Source organism: Lathyrus oleraceus, chromosome 4 (genome assembly GCF_024323335.1).
Source record: "Lathyrus oleraceus cultivar Zhongwan6 chromosome 4, CAAS_Psat_ZW6_1.0, whole genome shotgun sequence".
NCBI lineage: Eukaryota > Viridiplantae > Streptophyta > Magnoliopsida > Fabales > Fabaceae > Lathyrus > Lathyrus oleraceus.
Genome location: NC_066582.1, coordinates 81,684,929 through 81,707,780, shown reverse-complemented (window position 1 = coordinate 81,707,780; position 22,852 = coordinate 81,684,929). Strand labels below are relative to the sequence as shown.

The following is a 22,852-nucleotide window of genomic DNA, read 5'->3' as shown; positions in this document are numbered from 1 at the left end:
TAGTCTATGAATTTTTTTTAGACGGAACATCGTTTTGATCATACATGTGGATACCATTATCTATGTTAGCACTTTTTAAGTTTGAAGTCTCCATTTGATCGTGATGAACATCTGAAAATCTCATGTCACCTAAATTTAGATTTAATAAAAAAATATATTTTAAAAGATGTAAACGACAAATATATATATATATATATATATATATATATATATATATATATATATATATATATATATATATATATATATATATATATATATATATATATATATATATATATATATATTAAAGTGAAACCAAATAAGAGTAAGGAGAGAATGTATGCCAAAGGAATGAACTAAAGAGATAAAGACATTATATAAGTAAAATTTGTGGAGAGTGAAACTCTAAAAGCTTTTGCTTTTATTTTTGCATAGACTCTTGATATGCAGAAGTTACATTGAATTTGACTTATAATCCAAACTTAGTAAGATAATTTTATAAAAGAGGCAAAGCACAACTCAAAATCTGTTTTTTATATTCACTACATAAACAAAGACTTATTTAAGAGGAACCAAATGTCTTGAACCAAACTCATCCTGACTCGGATAGTTTGATACAACATTTGATAATCCAAACAGTGTCAAAAAGGTGCATTGTAATAGCCTCCAGGTTGTCCAATCCCACCAACTTGTGGCATTCCATAACTCATCATAAGTTGTGAACCGGGAGCATGATGATAATGAGATGATCCACCTCCAACACTTGTTAAACCAACTTGACCTTGCATTCCATCTCTCCCATATTGTTGCCATAGGTGTTGTTCCTGAACAAGCAGATTCTGTTTCCTCTCCATTTCTGCTATTTGCACATACGAAGGAGGCGGCACAGAGAGTGATGCTGCAAATGGATCCTGTGTTCCTACAGCTTGCATTGTTCCATCTGGAGCAGGCAAAGCAAGAGCCGGTGTCGTATTCTTACCAGCTCCTGGCAATGCCACACTGCTAAAACTTCCACCACTCATATCAGGTGAGCTCACATGTTGTCTCACAGCACCTTGATCATACATTCCATTCAGTAAAAGTGAATCAAAACCACCTCCCAAATCAGACCTCTCATTCGACAGATTACTAGTAGTCTCCACCAATGCCAATTCCCAATCCGCTTTCCCTATTTTAGCCGCAGGTGTCTGCCACACTGAATTCACTTCAGATGCACTAAATTCTTCCCACAGACCATCTGTCTTAACTGTCGAAACTCCAGAGATCAATGCCATTGCAAGTTTATTACCTTGCTCATCGGCCAAAACACCATCATCATCTCTTAGATTCAACAAGTCACCTGTTTCCTGTAGAATGCGAGGGGCTTCTTTAGGCTCGGGAGCCAAAGGAGGCGATTGCGACTGAGGTGTTGAATTCTCTGTATCGGGTGCCGGAAGAGCCTTCACCTCATTAATACCAAACTCTTGTTCTGTAACCAAACCTATTACCTTAACCTTCATCTCAGGACTCTTTGTTCTATCCCCCATTTCTTTTAAGAAACCATTGAGTGTCCCCAAAAGACTATCAGTAATTTTCTGTACTTCAGGGTACTCAGAGGACCTCGCGATTCCCATATCCTTACACCAACCATAAAAACCTGCCAACTCATCCATATTCTTGGAAGCTCTAACATAAAACTCAAAAGCTTTCACACATTGTTCATACTCCATTTCCATAAACCTATCCATCAAGACCCCCAACACATTCCAAATTTCAACATACACCTTAAAACTATCCCTCACAATATATTGAATCGCAAGCAACAACAACCTATTATTCTTCGCAGCCCCATTCGGTTTACAATCCAACACGCAATTAAGAATCCGAAGCAAATGTTTCAACCTATCTAAAACCCTCTCCGCTTTCATTTCCCTCGCAGGCGTAACAACCTCACCCCTGTTCACAAATTCACCATCACCAGACTCAACACCACCTTTCAAATTCCTCTTATAAACCAAAAATGCAACCTTTTCATCAAGATACATTGCATAAACCCTAACAAAACTAGCATGATCCAAAGAATTCGAATGATCCTCATCTCTAAAATGACTCATATTAAGAACCCTCATCCCCCCACGTGTAGCATGAACATGAACAATCTGATCCTCAAATGAAGGATGTCGATCAGTCAAAAACTTATGAACAAGCATAAGCGATTTAACCGCAACAATCCAATCGCGCGTTTTCGCTAATCTTTTCGTAACCGAGATTAAACAAGCATTGACATAGGTTTTAGAATAAGAAGTGAAATTGAAAATTTCTCTTACGTATTTATCATCAGCAGGAATTTCATCATGGCTTGTTGCTTTGACGACTAGAACCTCAATGTGTGGAGCTAAATTTCCAGCTACTTTCGCTATGCTGATGCTTGTTTGATCCTTCATTACGCCAATTGCTTTACGAATTGTTCTCGATGTTGATGATGGCATTTCGAATTCAGAAGAATTTTACGATAAAAATGGTCGTGAATGTGCGAGAATGCGAATCGAAATCGAAAAAGGATGAAATGAATGAATGAAGATCTGAATATGAATGGAAGTGACAGAGTTTTGAGACGAAGAAGAAGAACTGAACAAGTGTTATGTTACTTTGTGCGTGCGTGCGTGTGTTATAAGGTGTTAAATACTGTTTAATTAATTAAATCGAGTTTAATTAATTTATTAATAACGTGGAAAGTAAAGAGGAAGACAAGGAAAGTGATTATGAAAACGCGTAACAACCCAAAATCCTATTTAGATTTTTTATTTATATTATTACAGATTTTTTATTATATTTGGAAATGTAGTTATATATTGCTACAATATTTTATTATTTTAAATTTGGAATGGAATATGTCCATTATTATCTTGCCAAAAAAAATTACATGTATTTATTGTTAGAATTTATGACTTTTTAAAAAAGATATTAATTAGTTAAAAAAATTCAAACATATTGAAAATTGAATTGTTTGCTATTAGAGGTTTTTTTTTATTTGATAATAAATTTAATAGTATATTTGAGAATATCATTTCCTGCTAATTATTTTGAGAGCAACTTATATGTATATATTTTTTCTTTAGCCATTATTTAAGATTTTTCTTTTTGGATATTAACTAATTAAAAAATGATAATTTTGTGTGTGTATTTAATTAGTTTATTAATTCTTTGAATATACTTTTCATTGATTATTCTGATCTATATATTACTAATAAAAGAAATATTGTCATGGTCCAACAAGTAGCTTATAATATATTACTTTTCATTTAAATACCTGATTTTTTATTTAGCAAATAGCTTATAATATATATTTTCTTATTTTAGGATATAATCTTCTCATTATTTCAAATGCATATTATATGTAAAGAAGTAAGTATATCTTTTATTCTTATTTTTTAATTATTTATTCATATTTCTTTGAGTAATGTGTCAATTAAATTGTTCTTTTTACTTTTAAAATTATGCTTTATTGACTTAATTTTATTAAAATTAATTTAGTTTTTTAACTAATAATATATCTTTGAGAATCTTTTAAGTTAGTTTATTTCAGATAAAATAAATGCTAAATAGTGTGAAAGTTAACTAAATGAAGGCTTTTAGAGCATGATAGCACCCGATTTGACATATAAATGCTATATATATAATGCATGTTATCAAAAAGAAAAGCTCATACAAAAAAGAGGAATATCCTTACAAGCAAACTGAATGAGAACAACTTGAGAGAACCGCCACGGACATAAAATATGAATAACCTACGAGGCAAGCTTCAGACTAAGAAGACTTTTGTGCTTGATCATCGTTAGTCTAAGGGGGATTTCTTAACCCAAGTTTTTGCGGTTGAATAATGTATCCGAATGGTGAGGATGTATTCCTTAACGTTCTTCTCATATGTAGCATTGTCTTATATGCAGAATGAGGCAAAGAAAGGTAAAACTTAGTAAATGTCCTCGATACAAAATACCCAAAGTATATAAATGATACTTACCTTCAAACCAAAGATGTTACGCCTATCATCTTTGGTGGCCACTTCCACTAACATATGAGTTTTGATATACCACCTCCTCCGACTATGTGGTGATTAAACCTGTCACGACCGAGGCCCAGGCAAATATGTGCGAATGTGGGAAGAGCGCCTTAGATGTAGTACGTGACCCTGAATTCCCTGGTGTTAAAGCCAAAACATTTTTGGTTAGGGAAAAACATATGTTTCCTTTAAATTGTTTGATCTTTCTCAGTGTGGAGAGAGAGAGAGAGAGAGAGAGAGAGAGAGAGAGAGAGAGAGAGAGAGAGAGAGAGAGAGAGAGTTAGTTAGTTTAAATTTTATTCAATATTTCATTAGTGGCTTTAATCATATCTCCTTCCACGATTGTAAATCTATATCTTATAGGATGAGGAAATGTTATGTGGACACATAATCCTTGGTATTAGTAGCAGATTAGGATGATACTAAGATTAGTTGGACGTGTTTGATGAATCTTATGTTTTTTCATTCTTATATTTAATTTTTCTTACTATTTATGAGTTTCTTTTTTATTTTGACAGATAATATGGAGTTTGAAGACAAACTTAAAACTTTGAAGAAGTTTTGAGCTCAAGCATTAGTGAAGGTCGTCGAGGCCATGTCTTTGCGAGAAAACTTGGTCTTTCGAGATGGGGGAAGTTCCTCGATGGAAGATGCTAATGTGGTGACTCTTCCTTCTTCAACGACCTCTCATTCTTCTAACAAGAGAAAGAAATCATATGTTGATGGTTATGAGTAAGGTAAATTCATGCATGTTCTAGCTAGTCCTTTTCCTACTTCTCTTGAAGAGGTTTTTTTGAATGATCCCTAACGTGGATTGCAAGTCTATAACCAAGATGAGGCCTTATGAGCGTCAATAAGTCTTTGTTGAATATGTCATATACCTGGATAAGGTAGTGACTCTAAATGACTCTACGCTCACATCAAATAAATAATTTTGTATCAGGGAAGGAGGTCGCATTTCATAAATTTGATTTTAGAGAAAGAACTTTGATAGGTTCTCAAATAAGAAACGACCTCATTAAAGAGGCGAAATATGTTAATGACAAGCTGAAGGTGGCTAAAGATGACTTGGAGATGACCCATAAATCCATGGATGACAATGATAAGTTTTTTTTGCTTATAGAGAATAAGGATCTAGTGTTTTAATAGCCTCGTGGGCGGCAAGGACTCCTCTATGAGGATCCAACGTTTAATAGTATTATGGACAATAAGGATTCCTCCATGAGGATCCAACATTATTCATCGCCACTTTAACGACCTTGTTAAGGCTCCATCATAATTCATTTTCACTTGGACAACAAGGATGCCTTATTAAATCATCACACCCTACAAAATTGTAACAACGGTCTACACAAATTTATAAAGAAACGTGATGCGCCTCATTGAAAACCCTTGCGCACGTAGGGGAAAATAACTTCACCCTATTAAACGAAAAATATTTTCAAAATAAATTATACGTGACACCTTGCCATAATTAACCAAACAGATAACTTAACCAAATGAAACACGAACACTAAGCCTAACAAAGTTTCTGAAATCACCTCGACGGTCTTCCTTGATACTTCTATGCTCCTCTAGAATAGTGTGTCAACTCTTCATCTTCTAGAGACAAGATTTCCTTCTTCCCGAACTCTACTCTTGGCTTCATATCCATAAAGATGGAATAGAGATGCATCACCCCAAAGATGGAGGTTAGATACCGATCTAAAAAATCATTATTTCAATATAATAACCGAAAAAAATTCTCTACTACAAGGCAAAGACACTTAGTTGCTCCAGACATATGATAAGATTCTCTAAATCAAATAGAGAATGAACAAGAATTTTCTGCAAACCTATTAAAATATTATTTTCAAGTGAGTAAAATGTTATTATCTTTCCTATTATTTGTAGTGATAGAAAAACATGTAAAAGAGTATTTGACATTTCTAAAATAACTTAAGTATCGCATGTCATATCATATAATGGAGAAAACACTCTTCATCTTAGCTAACATATTTTTTTACAAGTGCATGGTTAATTATTTCTTATAAAATAGTTAAAGTTTCAAACGTCACTTTATATTATAATCATAATAATCATAATATTTTACTGCCCTTTTTTTCTTTAAGCTAAATCAAGATTTTTATGATGAAACGTAATTATATTTAACTTTTTCTATGTGGCTGCTGATCAAAATATAATATCTATTGTAACAAAAAAAAAATAATTCTACTTTTTAAGTGGTATGAATTGTTTTAATTTATGTTAAAAATAATATAAAGGGTAAATCTTTTTAAATTTTAAAGTGATTTTTTGATTGAATTAATTTTAAATAAGTAAGTATTAAAATAATTAGTAGTTATTTCTTTATTTGTATGAATAAGTTATTTCTAAATTTATTTTTTATGATGCTGGTATTTTGAATAATTATCATTTATACACTTTACTTTATCACCTAACCCTAACTTAGGATATAAGAAACAAGAAATGTGGACAATCATCAATATTTGTTCTCTTTTCATAAAGGGATAGGCCCAGTCAGGATTCACTAATAATCGATTTTTGCTTTAAAAGTTATTTGTCGGTTTTATTTTGACAAAATGTAGTTTATCAGTATATTTATTGTAAGCATTATATATATATATATATATATATATATATATATATATATATATATATATATATATATATATATATATATATATATATATATATATATATATATATATATATATATATGGTGTCTCATTTAAGTAAATCCTCTTTTGGAATTCGAAGAACAATTATAAAAGTATTTTACATTTATATTCTTAAAAAAAAACTAGTAAAACTCTAATCTAAAATATCGGTTTATATTGAAGAATTGCTTTTTTGACAGATTGAATTGTCTAGACTTGAATAAATGTTCCGGTTTAAATGTTTAAATAGAACAATAAAAAAAAAACAATTTAATACTCCATATGACCTATTTTAGCATTTTATATATATTGAGAAAAATAAATTAATATGAAAGAATAATATTTGCACTATATTATTCTTTTTAATTTTTGGTAAATTATTACTATATATAAATATCAAATTAAGAATGATAGTAATATATTTGGCACTCCTCAATTTTTCAATATATGTTATTTTGTCACTTCAGACATATTAATGAATAAATATTATTAGTTTTGTTTGAAATGAGATTTTTTTTTAATATTAATGATTTGGGAAAATAATAAAATGATAGGTACTTAAAAGTATAATAATAAATTATATTATTGATTTATTATATTCTAAATTAATTTATAATTTAAAATATTTTTTTAAATCACTTATAATTTAAAAAAGATAATACTATTTAGATATAACAATTTAAAAAAATTTACATTAATATGACCATGAAATTTGAAAGGGACAAATTTAGTTAGGACAATATTTTTACCATAAATAAATTAATTATTACTAAAGAAGTTAACTTTTGATTAATGGTGCATATTACAATGATGATCTTGGATTTAAGGAAAAAATGATCAACTTCTATTAGGTAAAATAATGCATATGTAAGATCAATTTTGAATGAACATGGTAAGAAATAAGTTGTTTAAAGATAAATATAGAAATGTAAAGTCTTTTCATAACACAATCAAATTGAATTATAAAATCCTCTTGAGGTTTTTAGTTCTCCCTTTTTATAAGACACTCTTCAACTAAAGTGCATTAGTTTTTTTTTCAAACATACCTCTAATTATTACTCTCTCTCTTCCTCTTTAAGTGTCATTTTTTTGAAAAAAAATTGTTCATTTTTAATTGTCACTTACAAAGTTCAAGGTAGTATTAACTGCACTTTTGTCAAAATTATTCTTAGATCCAGAGAGAGAAAAAGTAAAATGAATGTAATAAATAATTAAGGATATTATAGGTAAAAAGAGAATTATTGTTTGAAAAGTAACAATAATAATTAGTTTTCTTGGTATATGTAAAAAGTTAAAAAAATGACACTTAAAAAGGAACGAAGAGAGTATCTTTTTATAACAAGGAGGGTTGAAACCCCAAAACAAAGAAACTACACACGAACGATCCAAGGAGAGACCTCTCATAACAAATCAGACAAAAATGTTGGGGCGACAACTTTCATACAACAAAGTACCTATGTCATGGTTGAAACTCAAGTTGGCTAACGCATCCACAGTTTTGTTTGCCTCCCTATACACATGGAAGACTCTTATGTCCCACTCTCTGCTCAATATCTGCTTCAAGTTCACTAGCATATTCTTGATAGATGTGGTGATTGGCTTGTTCTTAGTGATAGCATGATAAATTTCCTTGTTGTCAATTTGCAACTGAACTTTTCTATAGCCACTATCATAGGTCAGGTGAAGGCCAATTTGGGCCTGGAGCTTTCCAATGAGACATGTCAAACAAAGCATCTTTGATTTCAACATCACTCACCTTCGAATTTAGAACATAGATCTTAAACTTGTCTATCGGTGGAAAAGAAATATCAGTTTGAAATCAATCACTAACATCAGTGTTAGAGTTGAACAAGTTTTGATAAAAATCAGTAAACATGTTCTTGATGATGTTATTATCCTTAATCCAATCACCATTACTATTTTTAATCATGCTGACTCTTTTTTTCCTCCCTTGATGAACAACTTTAATGTGGTAGTATCTAGTGTTACGGTCCCATCAGTTAGCCATTTGGCACTAGATCGTTGAAACCACATGAGCTCTTCCTGTTGTACGGTAATGGATAAATCCTTTTGAAGTTCCTTCTCTAGATTTTACAGACCTTGAAAGAATCTACCTTGGTCAAGAGCATGTTGTATTCCTTGTAACCTTCCCATAATCCGCCTCTTCTTTTGATACAGGTTGTTAACAATATAATTCTTCCAATTAGTAATGTTTAGCTTCAGATTCTCTAAGTTCTCTTCTAGACTGAGGTGTTCCTTCCAGTTATTATTAATCATTTCCTTATAATATTCTTCTAAAATCCAATCATTTTCAAATTTGAACTTAGGAATACTCTTGTTCGCTTCAGGTTCAAACAAGGAATGAGCAAATGATGATGGTTATAGAACTTTAACCTTGTAAGGACCTTCACTAGAGCACCCGGGAACATAAGACGCTAATTATAATTACTTAAATCCCTATTTATCCTTTCATAGATTATGTTACCTCCATGGAAAATCGGACCCCCCAAGTGAAACGGTGGCCTGAAAACCTAAGATCTATCAGTTTACATTGATCAGTCCTGGCTTTGAAAGTGTCACATTTTCTTTTAGACATCAAATCTCCTCCCTTTTTCCGTTGGCATTAAGGATATCATTAAATATCCTCCTATCATCCACCCCATTCTCATGGTATCAACAATCCTTTTAAGGTTCCTCCATAGGTCTTGTTTGTTCTCTTCACTTGGGCTAGCATAAATGGGAGTGAAAAACCATTCTTCATGATGACTCATGTTGATTTTGACATGCATGTACTGAAAACTCTTCTCCATGATCTTGACATTAAGTTTTTGCTGAATCCAAGACAAACCTATTCCACCTGCAAAACCTTGATTTTGAGTGTAGTCATACCCATCAAAACCCAAAGATTTTAAAGTTCTTGTAAGTTTCTCTAGGTTGATTCTAGTTTCAAAACTAACCATAATATTTGGTTTGTTGACTTTCCAATATTGCTTGCAAACCCTTTTGAAAGCTTTACTCAAAGCTCCTTTGCAATTCCATACAAATAGACGAATATTTTGATAAACCATCAAAATAGATTAGAAGTTTGGTCCATGCTTTTCACTTGGCGTCGCCTCCACCAAGACCATATTTGATTCTCCATCATTGTTTTCCTTTGTTTTCCTTTCACTTTCAGTTGCACCTTTGACCGTTTGAGCTTTCAAGCAGTTGGAGGAAGTGATGTTCTAAAAGTCAAACGAATCGTCTTTGTTGTCTACTTTTGCATTACTGGATCCATGGGCTCTAAGGATTTTTGGGCCCAACTGGTCAAGGTTATTCTTTGGTGGGTCAGTGTAATTCTTCCCAAGTATCTCGAGGCCTAACTTTTTATAGTTTCTATCATCTATGTTCATGCCTATGATCGCTTTAGTCAATCTCCCTACAACCATAATACATTCCAATATGGCTTGCTTCTTGTCATGTGGGCCCGTTTGACTTTTTCCTTTGTCTATTCCACATGTGCCAATCACTAGCTTTTTCTGTGCCACATTCTTCTTCTTTTTTTGAATTGCCTTCTTACATGTTTCCTTTTTTTCCTCCCTTATTTTTTGTGCGTCCAATAATTTCTCTTTATTCTCCATTAGTGACTCAATGATTATGGGATTTTTTCAACTGTTTTTCCTTTATCACCATTATTGAAATCTTAGACATTATCTTCAATGATATTAAATAGTGATTCTCTAGATGATCCTTGGAAATTAATGCCATTAACTCTCGCCTGAAGTCTATCGTTTCTACTTGTTGAACCTTTTTCCATTCGACGATCTTCTGCCTTCTTTCTCTTGTGATTTTTTTTTGTTCTTTTGCACCACTTGCCATGGTCTATCTTCTACTTGTGCATGTGCTACCATAGTTTTCTCGTTATCTCCTCATTCATTATGACTCATGGTTGTTCTTATACTTTCCTTTACCTACCCACACCTTAATTTGTTATGCCCAAAACGACCGCATAACATATACATGAGGTACAAACCTTCATACTCCACTTTATAATGCCTCTCTTTAATGGAAAACATGGCAAGGAGTGGTTTGGTTAAGTAGACTTGGACACACAATTTAGTGTACTTCCCCCTTTCTTTTGATAAAGTGTTTATATCCACTTTGATAGTTTTACCTATGTGATTGCCAATGAATGAGAAGACGCGATCAATGTAATACTCTATAGTCAGTCTTGAAATGCGAACCCATGTAGCAAGTTCTTCAATAACATCACTTGTTGGGCAAAAATTTGGACTTCATTCCCTTACAAAAAGATAATGGTCATATATGAGCCAAGGGCCTTCCATAAGTGTTGTATACTGATCTTCTTCACAAGTAAAGGTAACAAGATAGTCTTGGCATAAGTCTACTGTTAGGAAATTCGGTAAAATTAAATGGATCCAGGACTGAATCGTGATTGAGAATCACTTTCCTTAAAAGTATTTCAAGCACTCTTTTATTATGTCTTAGAGTTGGAAAATGCAAGAACACTCAGGATAATATCAGCCTTAATTTCGAGTCTGCACAAGACAAGTGAAGAACCCGAAATGCAAGGAAGGTTTTTCTGGAATTTTGGAAGAGAAATACGTTTTTAGTTCTTGTGTTATTTTTCTGAATAGAATCATATATTTATAGGAGATATGGATGTTGTTTAAAAAGTTTGCAACCTTTGATGAAACAACACCATTTCACCATAAAACACAATGTTTCATATATGACACTATTTCATGAAAAGATATGAAAATTGAATTCAAAATTCAAACAAAAAACAATAACAAAAAACTATTTCAAGTGCCGCCTACAAGCCGCCACTAGCGCCTCTACGCCCACGCCCCCGGTCCCGGTCCCGGTCCCGGAGCCGGTGTCGCCGGTGGCAACACCGGCGAGGGTCCATTGGTTGTGTCAAGTGGCATAATGCTTGGGACCACCACATGTCCATGTGGCACCTTATTCTCTTTGTTCCTTTGGTGAGTTAAAGTTCCAAAGCATTTATAAATGCTTTAAAGGATGTCTCCACTTTCTATGTGGGACTTAAAGCAAAGCATTAAATGCTATTTAACTCTTTTGTCATTTTGGAACTAATATTGCAAAACAATTTCCAACAATCCCCCACTAGTTCTAATAATGACAAAAATCATTCCAGATAGTGAAATATAAAAAGTGTTAATACAGTTAAGTATCTTTCGATTTTAAACTTAACCTTAGTGAGGATAACGCAAAGTTTAATCGGAATGTTTGGTAGCAAAGCTTTTAAACCATTAATCCATGGGATCAGACCGGCGTTACCTTACACACACTCTTTAAAGGTTCTTCCTTTACATATCTCGCTTAGCACTTATTTATGGCCATATGCTATCCTTTTCATGAATTTTTCATGAGAGAAACTCCAACTCTCACTTTGAGACGGCACCATCTCAAAATTCACATAGGTGAGGTTCATATTGTCGCATCCGCGAAAAAACAACCGGCGAGGCTCAAATAAAAACACAACACAGAGCCGCCACTGCGCGTTATTTATCCCAAGATAGGGAAAGGAAACGCTCAGAGAAACCTGGAAAGGAAATGGTCTCGCGACCAAAGAGAAAGGGTAAGGGAGTCGGTTACGCGAGGGGAAGGTATTAGCACCCCTCACGTCCGTCGTACTCGACGGGATCCACGTTCTAAAACAAAGAATAGGTTGCTAAACATCACACACACACACAAGGAACGCAGGTGGGGTTAAGAGAAGGGAGCTCGATAGGACATCGCATCCTATGCCTACATATCTCGTCTGGAACGAGAATCAGAGCCACTGTAGTTCGGCTTACGCACGCCAAACAACACAAAACACGCAAACAGATGGCAAACGTGGAGCCCGACAACCACTTGATGGAATTATGTCAGCATCCGAACCAAAACACACTCAAAGGGGCAAACGTGGAGCCCGACTGCCAATCAATGGGCTTACGTCGGCATCCGAACCAAAACACAATCAGATAACAAGTAAACACACACAAAAAAGAAAAAGGTTGCCCGAAGTGGTCTCGCACGACCACCTGCCTACATACCTCGTCTGGAACAAGGATCAGGGCGATGTAGTTCCCCCTCAAGGGAAAGAAAATCTAGCCAGAAACCACGGGACGACACACTACCAGGGAGCTGGACTCGAGCCTAGTGTTGTCATGCATCGTTACCCTACGTTCAGGTTTCTACCTACTTGCACAACTGCAAGCTAATCCTATCCAGGAAGAAAGCAAGCATACAAGCATACAGGCATCAATCAAAATAGAACAAGCATCTCAAACAGATATCCACATAGCACACACTATAACCAATCAAGTGGGCTCAAACAATAGGTTTGACTGCCGAAGCAAGTCATTTGTACATGGGTATTGCTCGCTCTTAACCTTGCCATTACGAGGCTAAGGTGAAGCAGATGAAAAGGTGAAGTGAGGATGAGACCTCACAGCTCTTATCCCTGACCAGGGAGAGCTTTTAGACAAAGGAGCGTGGGTCCAGAATGGAGGGACCCTTCTACGCTCAAAGACTCTGACTCGATTGTGCAACAGCACGGGATCTTGGGTTTGTGTCCCAATGCATCAACACACAGCCGTGTGAGCAGAGGGACGACTCACAGAATAGTGGGGGATAGATTGCATATCCCTTGGCTTCCACCAATTGCCTCATAGAGGACTTCACCTGCTTAGGCACAATATTAAACAATCACAAGCATCGCCTCTTAAGGAGGACTTCAGACAGTTTGCCCGGCCAAATAACAGACCGGGTCTCCAGACTACATGAAGAATAGAAGTCCTACCTCAAGTGGTTTAAAAACCAAGCAACAGCAAGCAAGTTCTTAAAGAACTGTAAGCAACTAAATGTACCTGAAATCAATCAAGTATCATCAGCACTCAGACAAACAACAATAAACAGCAAATGTTAATCAGTCAGACTATACAGATAACACACAACAAGGCAAGCTATGAGTTCAAGCTCAAGCTTCACAACCTACAAAACAAATTCATGTTAGTTCTCAACATCAAACACATCCAATTTAATCAACTTGGCTCAATCCCTTTAGGCATTATGCATTTCATCCTGAAAAATCAAGCAAATGTGAGAAACTGGACCTCTAGGCCAAGCCTAGGGTCCAAAGGTGACAAAAATGTCTAAACAGCAAGGGATCTCTAACCAAAGTCAAATTAATGTCAAACAAAAGCCAACACAATTAGTCCCATGCTCATACCATTCATTATATTCATTTCATGCACAAAACAATTCAATTTAGGTCAAATGGAACACCAAACATCCAAACAGAACTATTGCATTCAATTCCATGTCAAAACAATTCCAAAAATCCTCAAATAATTTACACCTAAACAGGACATATTCAAGGTATGGCATGTCAAATTTTAGCTCAATTGGACAAAGGGAACCATGTCAATGAAAATCAACAAAAACAGACACAATTATATGAGCCAAATCACAACATCAACACCTGCATTCACTTCAAAAATTCATAAGTCAATGAAAACAATAAAGAAATGAATGGGACCAAAAGCATCATGTCATATAATGTGTCTATAACCAGCATACCAAATTTCATGTTCATTCAATACCATATGAGTATTTCATAAAGATAATACCAACCTATGTCACACAAGCTTGCATGTTTGACCAACAGAGATGAAAAATACCAATCAAATTGAAAATGCAATGGAAAAATCCATAAAAATTCACATAGCATCTTAACATGTTAATGAACACCCATGCAAAATTTCATTCCATTCTAACAAGTCTAGGTCATGAAAATAAATCCAGCAAGTTAACCTAGCTAGGTGTGACACAAATTGTCACACCTAGATTCAAAAATTCATAACTCCATCACCAGGTATCCAAAATTCACAAAATTTACATGTAAATCACCATTGACATGTCTACAATCACCACAAAAATTTCCAGGAATTTCTTTGTAAGCATGAGGATTTCACAATGGAAATGGCAAAATGTATCAAAATTGCATACATGTCAAATAACCCTAGGTCAAACTAAATTTCCATCAAGCACAACTTCCAACAATAGGTCAACAAAATTCTACAGGGAATTAGGAAGTCAACAAAAAAATCCACACATTTTTTGGGTTAGCCAATTATTTTTTATGATTTTTCTAAGATTCATGTGATTTTTTAATAATTATTTGAATGTTTTAATTTAATTAAGTTAACTAATGGCAATATGGTAAATAATGCTTCACAGGCGCGGGAAACACGTTGTTTGAAAATTTAAATGAAAAAACGGATTGAACAGCCTATATTTTCCAGAATTCCTTCTTCTTCAACACGTCTTTTTCCAGAAATCCATAAACATGAAGAACAACAAACTTCAATGAAAATCAACAAGCGAATAGGCGTTGGAAAGGTCTCGTCACGTAGAGTCCAAATATCATCATGATTTCGTCCAATTGTTCCTAAATTTTCTAAATCGAAGAACTTAGGGTTTGGCATCAAAGTTTCTAATCAACATCACTTCCTCTACACTAATCCATTTCACAAACCAGAAGCATCATTGAAATCCACATGAAACAAGCTACAATACGCACATAAACATGAAGGCAATGGTGATATTCGAATTCTGACCTTGATTTGAAGGCAGTATCGAATTGGATGTTCTTTGCGTGTTCAAGTTGACTGAAATGCTCAGGATCTATTGCAATGGCTTCTAGAAGAAGAAATCTGAATTCACCATGGATGGATCTTGTATGGACAGTCGCGATTAGGTGTGCATTTGATGATGAATTCCAACAACAGTCCAAGAAGAAGTTGAATGAAGATTGGACCAACAAGAATTTTCGAATTCCATGGAGAATTGGAAGAGTTTGAAGGATTTTTTTGTGTTTTGTGTTCTTGAGAGAATGTGATGAATTTGGAGAATTTGGATCTGATTTTGGGAATTGTGATTTTCTGTTGGAGTTAGTTATGATTAGGCTTATATATTCTTGCTTAATCCATGCTTAATCACACTAATTAACCAAATGCCAAGTGATTACCAAAATGTCATTTTCACACCAAGGGCAAAAATGTAACTTCTCATGCCAACTCATTGCCAGCTCATGGACAGATCACACTCTCTCAAAATGACATGTGTGAGCTGTTGCAGCTTGGCTTATGCTCATTGGATGTGTATTTTGGAAATTCCACATGTGAATGGCTATGTGTTCAATTATTCAAGTTCATTTCAAAAACCATTTTCCAAACCATGAAGCCTTAGCATGTTATGAATATTCCAACAAGTTTCAAATGCCATTTATGAAGTGTTGCAAAAATCCCCACTCAAAAATTCCAATTATTTCACAAGTTGGACAATTTTGCCCCTGGTCCATTTAACTGTCCAGTTGAAATTTGACCTTTTGCATTGACCATTTTTGAAGAAATCCAATTATGCACCATGAAAGTACATGTCAAATGGAGTTTGTGCATATAAAGAACATCCAATTTGGACAATCCGTGTGGAAGTTATGCCCTCCTGATTATGGGTCATTTTTGAAATTCACCGGACCATAACTTGACAACCATACATGGGATTTTCAAGTTCTTGGACTTTTTGGAGAGGTGAGAACAAGATCTACAACTTTCATGTTGAACAATTTTTCATTTGAAGCTTCCTTGGACACGTGGTCTTGAGGTCAAAACTTTCCATTTTTGGAAACTTCTATTACAAGTCACTTTCTATTTTTGGCAACTTTTGTCCTGACTTGATTTTCTTCATTCTTGAGCTTTGAGATGTCAAATAACACTTGTTTCAACATGAATGAAGTGTATCCAACTCATTTTCACCTCCAAATCCATCAGATCATGTACAGTTGACCACAGTTGACTTTTTCAACTGACAGATGAATTTGGCAATGCACTGATCCAACTGAGCTCCAATCCTCTGATGAAATGGCTCAAAGGTGAAACCCTAGCCTCAATAAGCTCCATACAACCATGGGATGATCCTCATATACATCATAGACCCCATCTCCTGATTATGCCCTGATTGACCCAATGCAACTGATTAGGGTTGACCAGTGGTCAAAACCCTAATCTCAAGGAATCCGCTTCAACACTTGATGATGTCAAACCATGATGATGATGATGTATCACTTCAATCAAGATGAAGACCAATATCCTTTGAGAATCATGAGACCCTAATTTGGACCTCCACATCCTCAGATGATTGATGACCAGTCCAATAAAACCCTAGCTTGCACCTTGACTTCCTCATCTTCTGATCAAGACTTAGGAGGATAATTTGCACAATGTAACCACATGATATGCAATATGCAATGCCTAATGACCTAAAATGATATTCAAATATGTTAAGCTAGTCCCAAGAGAGGAGGGCAAATTTTGAGGTGTTACACATATAGCATCCTTTCCAATAGATACTCTTCTTCGTTAATGAACTTCATTAAGAGGTTTTGGAAACCTCAACCCTCAATTCAACACAGTCAACCTTATTTCCCAAATTCTTGACTTACATCCAATTCAACGACTTGTTGTTACCCATTGAATCTTGAAGTTAATGTTTTGTTAACATAAGATTGGGTTGCTGCCGCTGTCGGAACTTTTATTTAAGGAGTTTCAACCCCATTCCTCTCGAGGTTGTTCGTACTAAGTCTCTGGCCAGTGGCTTAGTAAACGGATCTGCTAAGTTATAGCATGTTCGTATGTAGGTGAGTGAAATGATTCCATCCTTAATCAATTTTCTTACGAACGAATGTCTAAGTTCTATATGTCTAGACTTTCCATTATACACTTCGCTGAATGCTCTTGCTAATGTGGCTTGGCTATCGCAATGTATCATCACTTTTGAGACATTGTCTTTAGCCAATGGAACTTCCAACAGAAGATCCCTCAACCATTCCGCTTCTTGACCGGCGGAAGCGAGAGCCACGAACTCTGATTCCATGGTCGAAAGTGTAATGCATGTTTGTTTCTTGCTCTTCCAAGAAATTGCTCCACCAGCAAGTGTAAATATCCATCCAGTTGTAGATTTATGGTCTCCAATATTAGATATCCAACTCGCATCAGTGTATCCTTCTAATATGGCAGGGAACCTTCCATAGTGAAGACCAAGGTCCTTGGTTTTCAGTAGATAACCAAAAATCCTTGTAATTGCCTTCCAATGTTCATTACTTGGATTACTAGTAAATCGACTCATTTTACTGACTGCAAATGATATGTCGGATCTGGTACATTGCATTAGGTACATTAGACACCCTATTGCACTTGCATATTCCAATTGAGCCACTGATCTTCCATTATGCTTTTGAAGTTTGTTGGCATGATCAAATGGAGTGGTTACTTCCTTAAAGTTTAGATGTTTAAACTTATCAAGCATTTTCTCAATATAGTGGGTTTGACTAAGTTCATAACCCCCACTATTTCGCTTAACCTTGATCCCTAAAATTGTGTCAACAAGTCCAAGATCTTTCATCTTGAAAGTGGATGTTAGAAACTTCTTTGTTTCTAAGATTCCTTTTAAATCATTACTAATGATCAACATATCGTCGACATAGAGACAAAGGAATATTACAGTGGTTTTGCACGTCTTTGTGTATAAACACTTGTCACAAGAATTAGGAATAAATCCATTTGAGAGTATTACAGAGTCAAATTTTTGATGCCACTGTTTTGGTGCTTGTTTTAGTCCGTATAAGGATTTGACAAGTTTACACACCTTTTGTTCATTTCCAGGAAGCAGGTAGCCTTCCGGTTGTTTCATGTAGATTTCCTCATCGAGATCTCCATTTAGGAACGCTGTTTTAACATCCATCTGATGGATTATAAGATCATTCAAAGATGCTAAGGCAAACAACAATCTAATAGTAGTTGTTCTTGCTACTGGTGCGTATGTGTCGAAGTAATCTATGCCTTCTTTCTGTCTAAATCCTTTTGCCACTAATCTGGCTTTATAAGTGTTTAGAGTACCATCGCTATGGTATTTCTTCTTAAACACCCACTTGCATCCAATGGGCCTTGATCCCTTAGGTAAGTCAACAAGTTCCCAAGTGTGGTTTGATACAATTGAATCCATTTCATCTTGGATAGCATCTTTCCAAAAAGTGGAGTCCCTTGAAGTTATTGCTTCCTTATAAGTTTTTGGATCATCTTCCACTTGAAGAATAATCGGAGTGCGTTGAACAAAGTTCTTACAATTTCCCTCAACAAGATAAAAGGAAATAGATTGAGAATCAATCTCATCTGGTCCTAGATTCTTTGTTTTCCGAATTCTCTTGCTTATCCTAGGCTCGGGTTGTGGTTCAATGATTATAGGAGTGCCTTCAGTTTGTATTTCTACAATCCGAGAAGAGTTATCTTCATGAGATTCTTTATTAGTGGCCGACTCCGATCCTTTATCCTTTGTGATAAGGTTTTCAAAGAATTCTACATCCCGGGATTCAACAATTACATTAGATTCTAGATTTAAGAGTCTATATGCTTTACTGTGTTGTGCATATCCTACAAAAGCACATCTTATTCCTCGAGGAACCAACTTGGTTCTTTTAGGGTCCATGTTTTTGTAGTATGCCACACACCCCCACACTTTAAAGTAACCGATATTTGGCGCTCTGCCTTTCCATGACTCATATGGAGATATACCAGTTTTCTTTAACAGAATTCTATTGATTATATGACAGGCGGACAATAATGCCTCACCCCACAAGTTAAGGGGTAATTTAGAATGCATCAACATGGCATTCATCATCTCTTGATATGTTCGATTCTTTCTTTCTGCCATGCTATTTTGTTGCGGTGTTCGTGGTGCCGAACATTCATGTATTATACCGTGCTCTTCACAGAATGCATCAAATTCAATTGAAAAGTATTCGCCACCCCTATCGCTTCTAAGGACCTTTATACTTTTATTTAATTGATTTTCGACTTCTGCTTTATAAGTCTTAAAGGCATTAAATGCATCATCTTTATGCTTTAAGAGATATACATAAGTGTATCTAGAGGAATCGTCTATGAATGTAATAAAGTATCTATTCCCTCCACGTGTCAACATGCCATTAAATTCGCACAAATCTGAGTGCACAAGATCAAGTAATTTCGTTTTCCTTTCAACACTTTTGAAAGGCTTCTTAATCATTTTTGATTCAACACATAATTCACATTTTTTGAAATCCTTTATTTTACATGAAATTAGTCCAGATTTAATTAGTCTCTTCATAGAACTAATACCACAATGTGCTAATCTATTATGCCATAAAGAAACGGAATCAAGCATGTAAGCGGAATTAGAAATTTCATTAATAATATTATCATTAGTACATAGTTTGATCATTCCCTCTGCGGAATATCCTTTTCCAATGAATACACCATTACTGGTCAAAATAAGTTTGCCCGATTCATATACAGATTTAATACCCGGTTTTCCCAATAAATCCCCACTAACAAGATTCCTATTCATGTCTGGAACATGAAACACATTTACAAGTGTAACTTTCTTTCCAGAAGTGAAGTTAAGTTCGACCGAACCGGTTCCAACAACTTTAGAGCGGACTTCATTTCCCATTTGTACCTCTTGTCCATCAATTGCTTCAGAATAGGTTTTGAATGCAGCCTTGTCATAAGTAACATGCACCGTAGCACAAGTGTCATACCACCAACCTTGAACTTTTCCTTTGATTGCCATAATTTCGCTCACTGTAGCAATTATGTCATCATCCGATCGAATTGCATTGATCTCATTTTTTGCTTTATTTTGTCTGCAATCTCGAGCATAGTGTCCAGGTTTACTGTAACACCCTTCTAAATACCCCAAAATATTTAATTAAAATAATAACATATCAATCAGAGTAATTATGCCCCGAAGGGTGTCACACAATCATTCCACAACAATTATCAAAATATCCTGTCATGCTCATTTATTAAATCAAAATAAGACTCTTTTGCATAATTCGCAGCGGGTACAAAACATCGACATTCAAATCATGTACTACATTACATGTAAAGTTGAATCAACAACTAAATTAAAACATAGTCAAACATTCCCTCCCGATGTTACATCTACCAGAGCATGACCCACTAAGGACGACACTAGACTCCATAGCACTAGCTTCTACTCAACTCACTGCTCGTTACCTGAAAAATAGATGTAAGGGTGAGTTTCTCAATCAATATAATAAGCATTATACAACATTATGTAATGTTAAGTAAATACGCATTTGTTCACCCTAACCAGACTACACACTCAGCAACGGCAGTACCAACTCAACATCATACCCAACAATAACATATATCATATGTATAATCTCAAACCATACTCAATCATCAACAACACAACACATAATAACCATATAATACTGGAATATATCCATTCATATTATATGCCATACATTCATTATGCAATGAGACTCAACATATGCGGTACCGACTATTCTTGAACATACAGTTCAAGCTCACCGATCAACTCCAGATACGGCTACTAAGCTCACTAGTCCCACTCATTTGAGATCTAATGACTCACTCACTAATTCCTCACCATGGGAATTAGCTACAGCCCCAAAGGCTAGACTATGCACACTAATTATCTAGTATGCAAACATCAACAACAATTCCATAACAATTCACTCACTAATTCCTCACCATGGGAATTAGCTACAGCCCAACAGGCTATGCCATGCATGCTAATCATCTAGCAAATGCAGCATCAACAACAATCCACAATGGACCTGTGCTCACACTCTAAGCCATACAACAGTCCATTCACAATTACATGCATAATATATACATTCACAACAACATGCATATCATCATACATCATCAATATTTTATCACATAAGCATATCAGATCATGCCAAACAACAACCACAGTATTAGTACACTCTACTAATACCTATACTACTCAAAGCCACGGGAAATGATCCCTACTACATCATACATCAGCTAAGTACATCACTCAGCCTAAACAACCAAAAACTGCATAACAACAGCACAGAAAAATCACAATTCTGCCCATACGCGTATTGCCTATGCCCATACGCGTATTGCCCACGCCTGACCAAATCCATACGCGTAATGCCCATTCTCATACGCGTATTGCGCATTTCCTCGCCCAACCCATACGCGTATCGCCTGTCTCATACGCGTATGCTACGCGTAACAATCCCCCATTACGCGTACCAATAGAGACCAATTTACGTTCAAAATATCCTCTTCTTCACCCATACGCGTAAGGCTTCCTCCATACGCGTACCAGCCATCTCATACGCGTATTGCCTAGTGCCATACGCGTATGACCAGAGACCAGAACTCTCAGATCTGCAATGGCTTTCTCTGCTACGAGATCTACCCAATCCAACTTTCCACAGTCCAATTTCTACACAGAAATCGTTCATATTTTCAACACAATTCATATCTTATTCGATTACACAAAATCTGACACTTTTACATCTAATTCCTACGAATTCTTTCTCAATTATACCCCAATTTCGTTTATCCAAAAAGTTCACAAATTCATCATGCATCAATCTAATCAGAGGTAAAACAATGGTTATCACTACCCACTACATATTATCACATAATGCCCTTTAACCGATGATAAACCCCCCTTACCTGAGTTAATCCAGCAATCTCTGATCTCCAAGCTTTTCCTCTTCTCTTGCTGCCTTTTTGCCTTTTTTCCACTTTCAACCGCTTCTCTGTGTTCTCCTTTTCACGTGCAACCCTTTTTACCAAAAATGGGACTTTTTATTATTCCAACTTATTTTATTCCAAATAAATAATTATCCCAATAATTATTATTCCAAAATAATAATAATAATAATTCATTTATCTAATTAAATTAATAAACATATTATTAACTTAATTTAAATAATTATTATATTATTATCGGGGTGTTACAACTCTCCCCCACTAAAAGAGTTTTCGTCCTCGAAAACATACCTCAAGCGAACAACTCCGGGTAAGACTCCTTCATCTGACTCTCAAGTTCCCAAGTCACATTGCCACTTGCTGGTCCTCCCCAAGCTACCTTCACCAAGGCGATCTCTTTACCCCGCAATTGCTTCAACTCTCGATCCTCGATTCTCATAGGTGATGTTTCAACAGTCAGGTTATCTCTCACCTGTACATCATCTACTTGGACTACATGTGACGGATCATGAATGTACCTCCTCAACTGA

The 22,852-nt window shown here is 35.2% G+C and overlaps 1 protein-coding gene across 1 annotated transcript; it reads right to left on the bottom strand.

Moving 5' to 3' along the window:
- Nucleotides 1-380: 380 nt before the first annotated feature.
- Nucleotides 381-2,627, bottom strand: LOC127073529 (putative clathrin assembly protein At2g25430). Its single transcript, XM_051014701.1, has one exon. It carries the CDS (start codon nt 2,448-2,450, stop codon nt 624-626), a length of 1,827 nt encoding a protein of 608 aa, XP_050870658.1. The 5' UTR covers nt 2,451-2,627; the 3' UTR covers nt 381-623.
- Nucleotides 2,628-22,852: the final 20,225 nt, after the last annotated feature.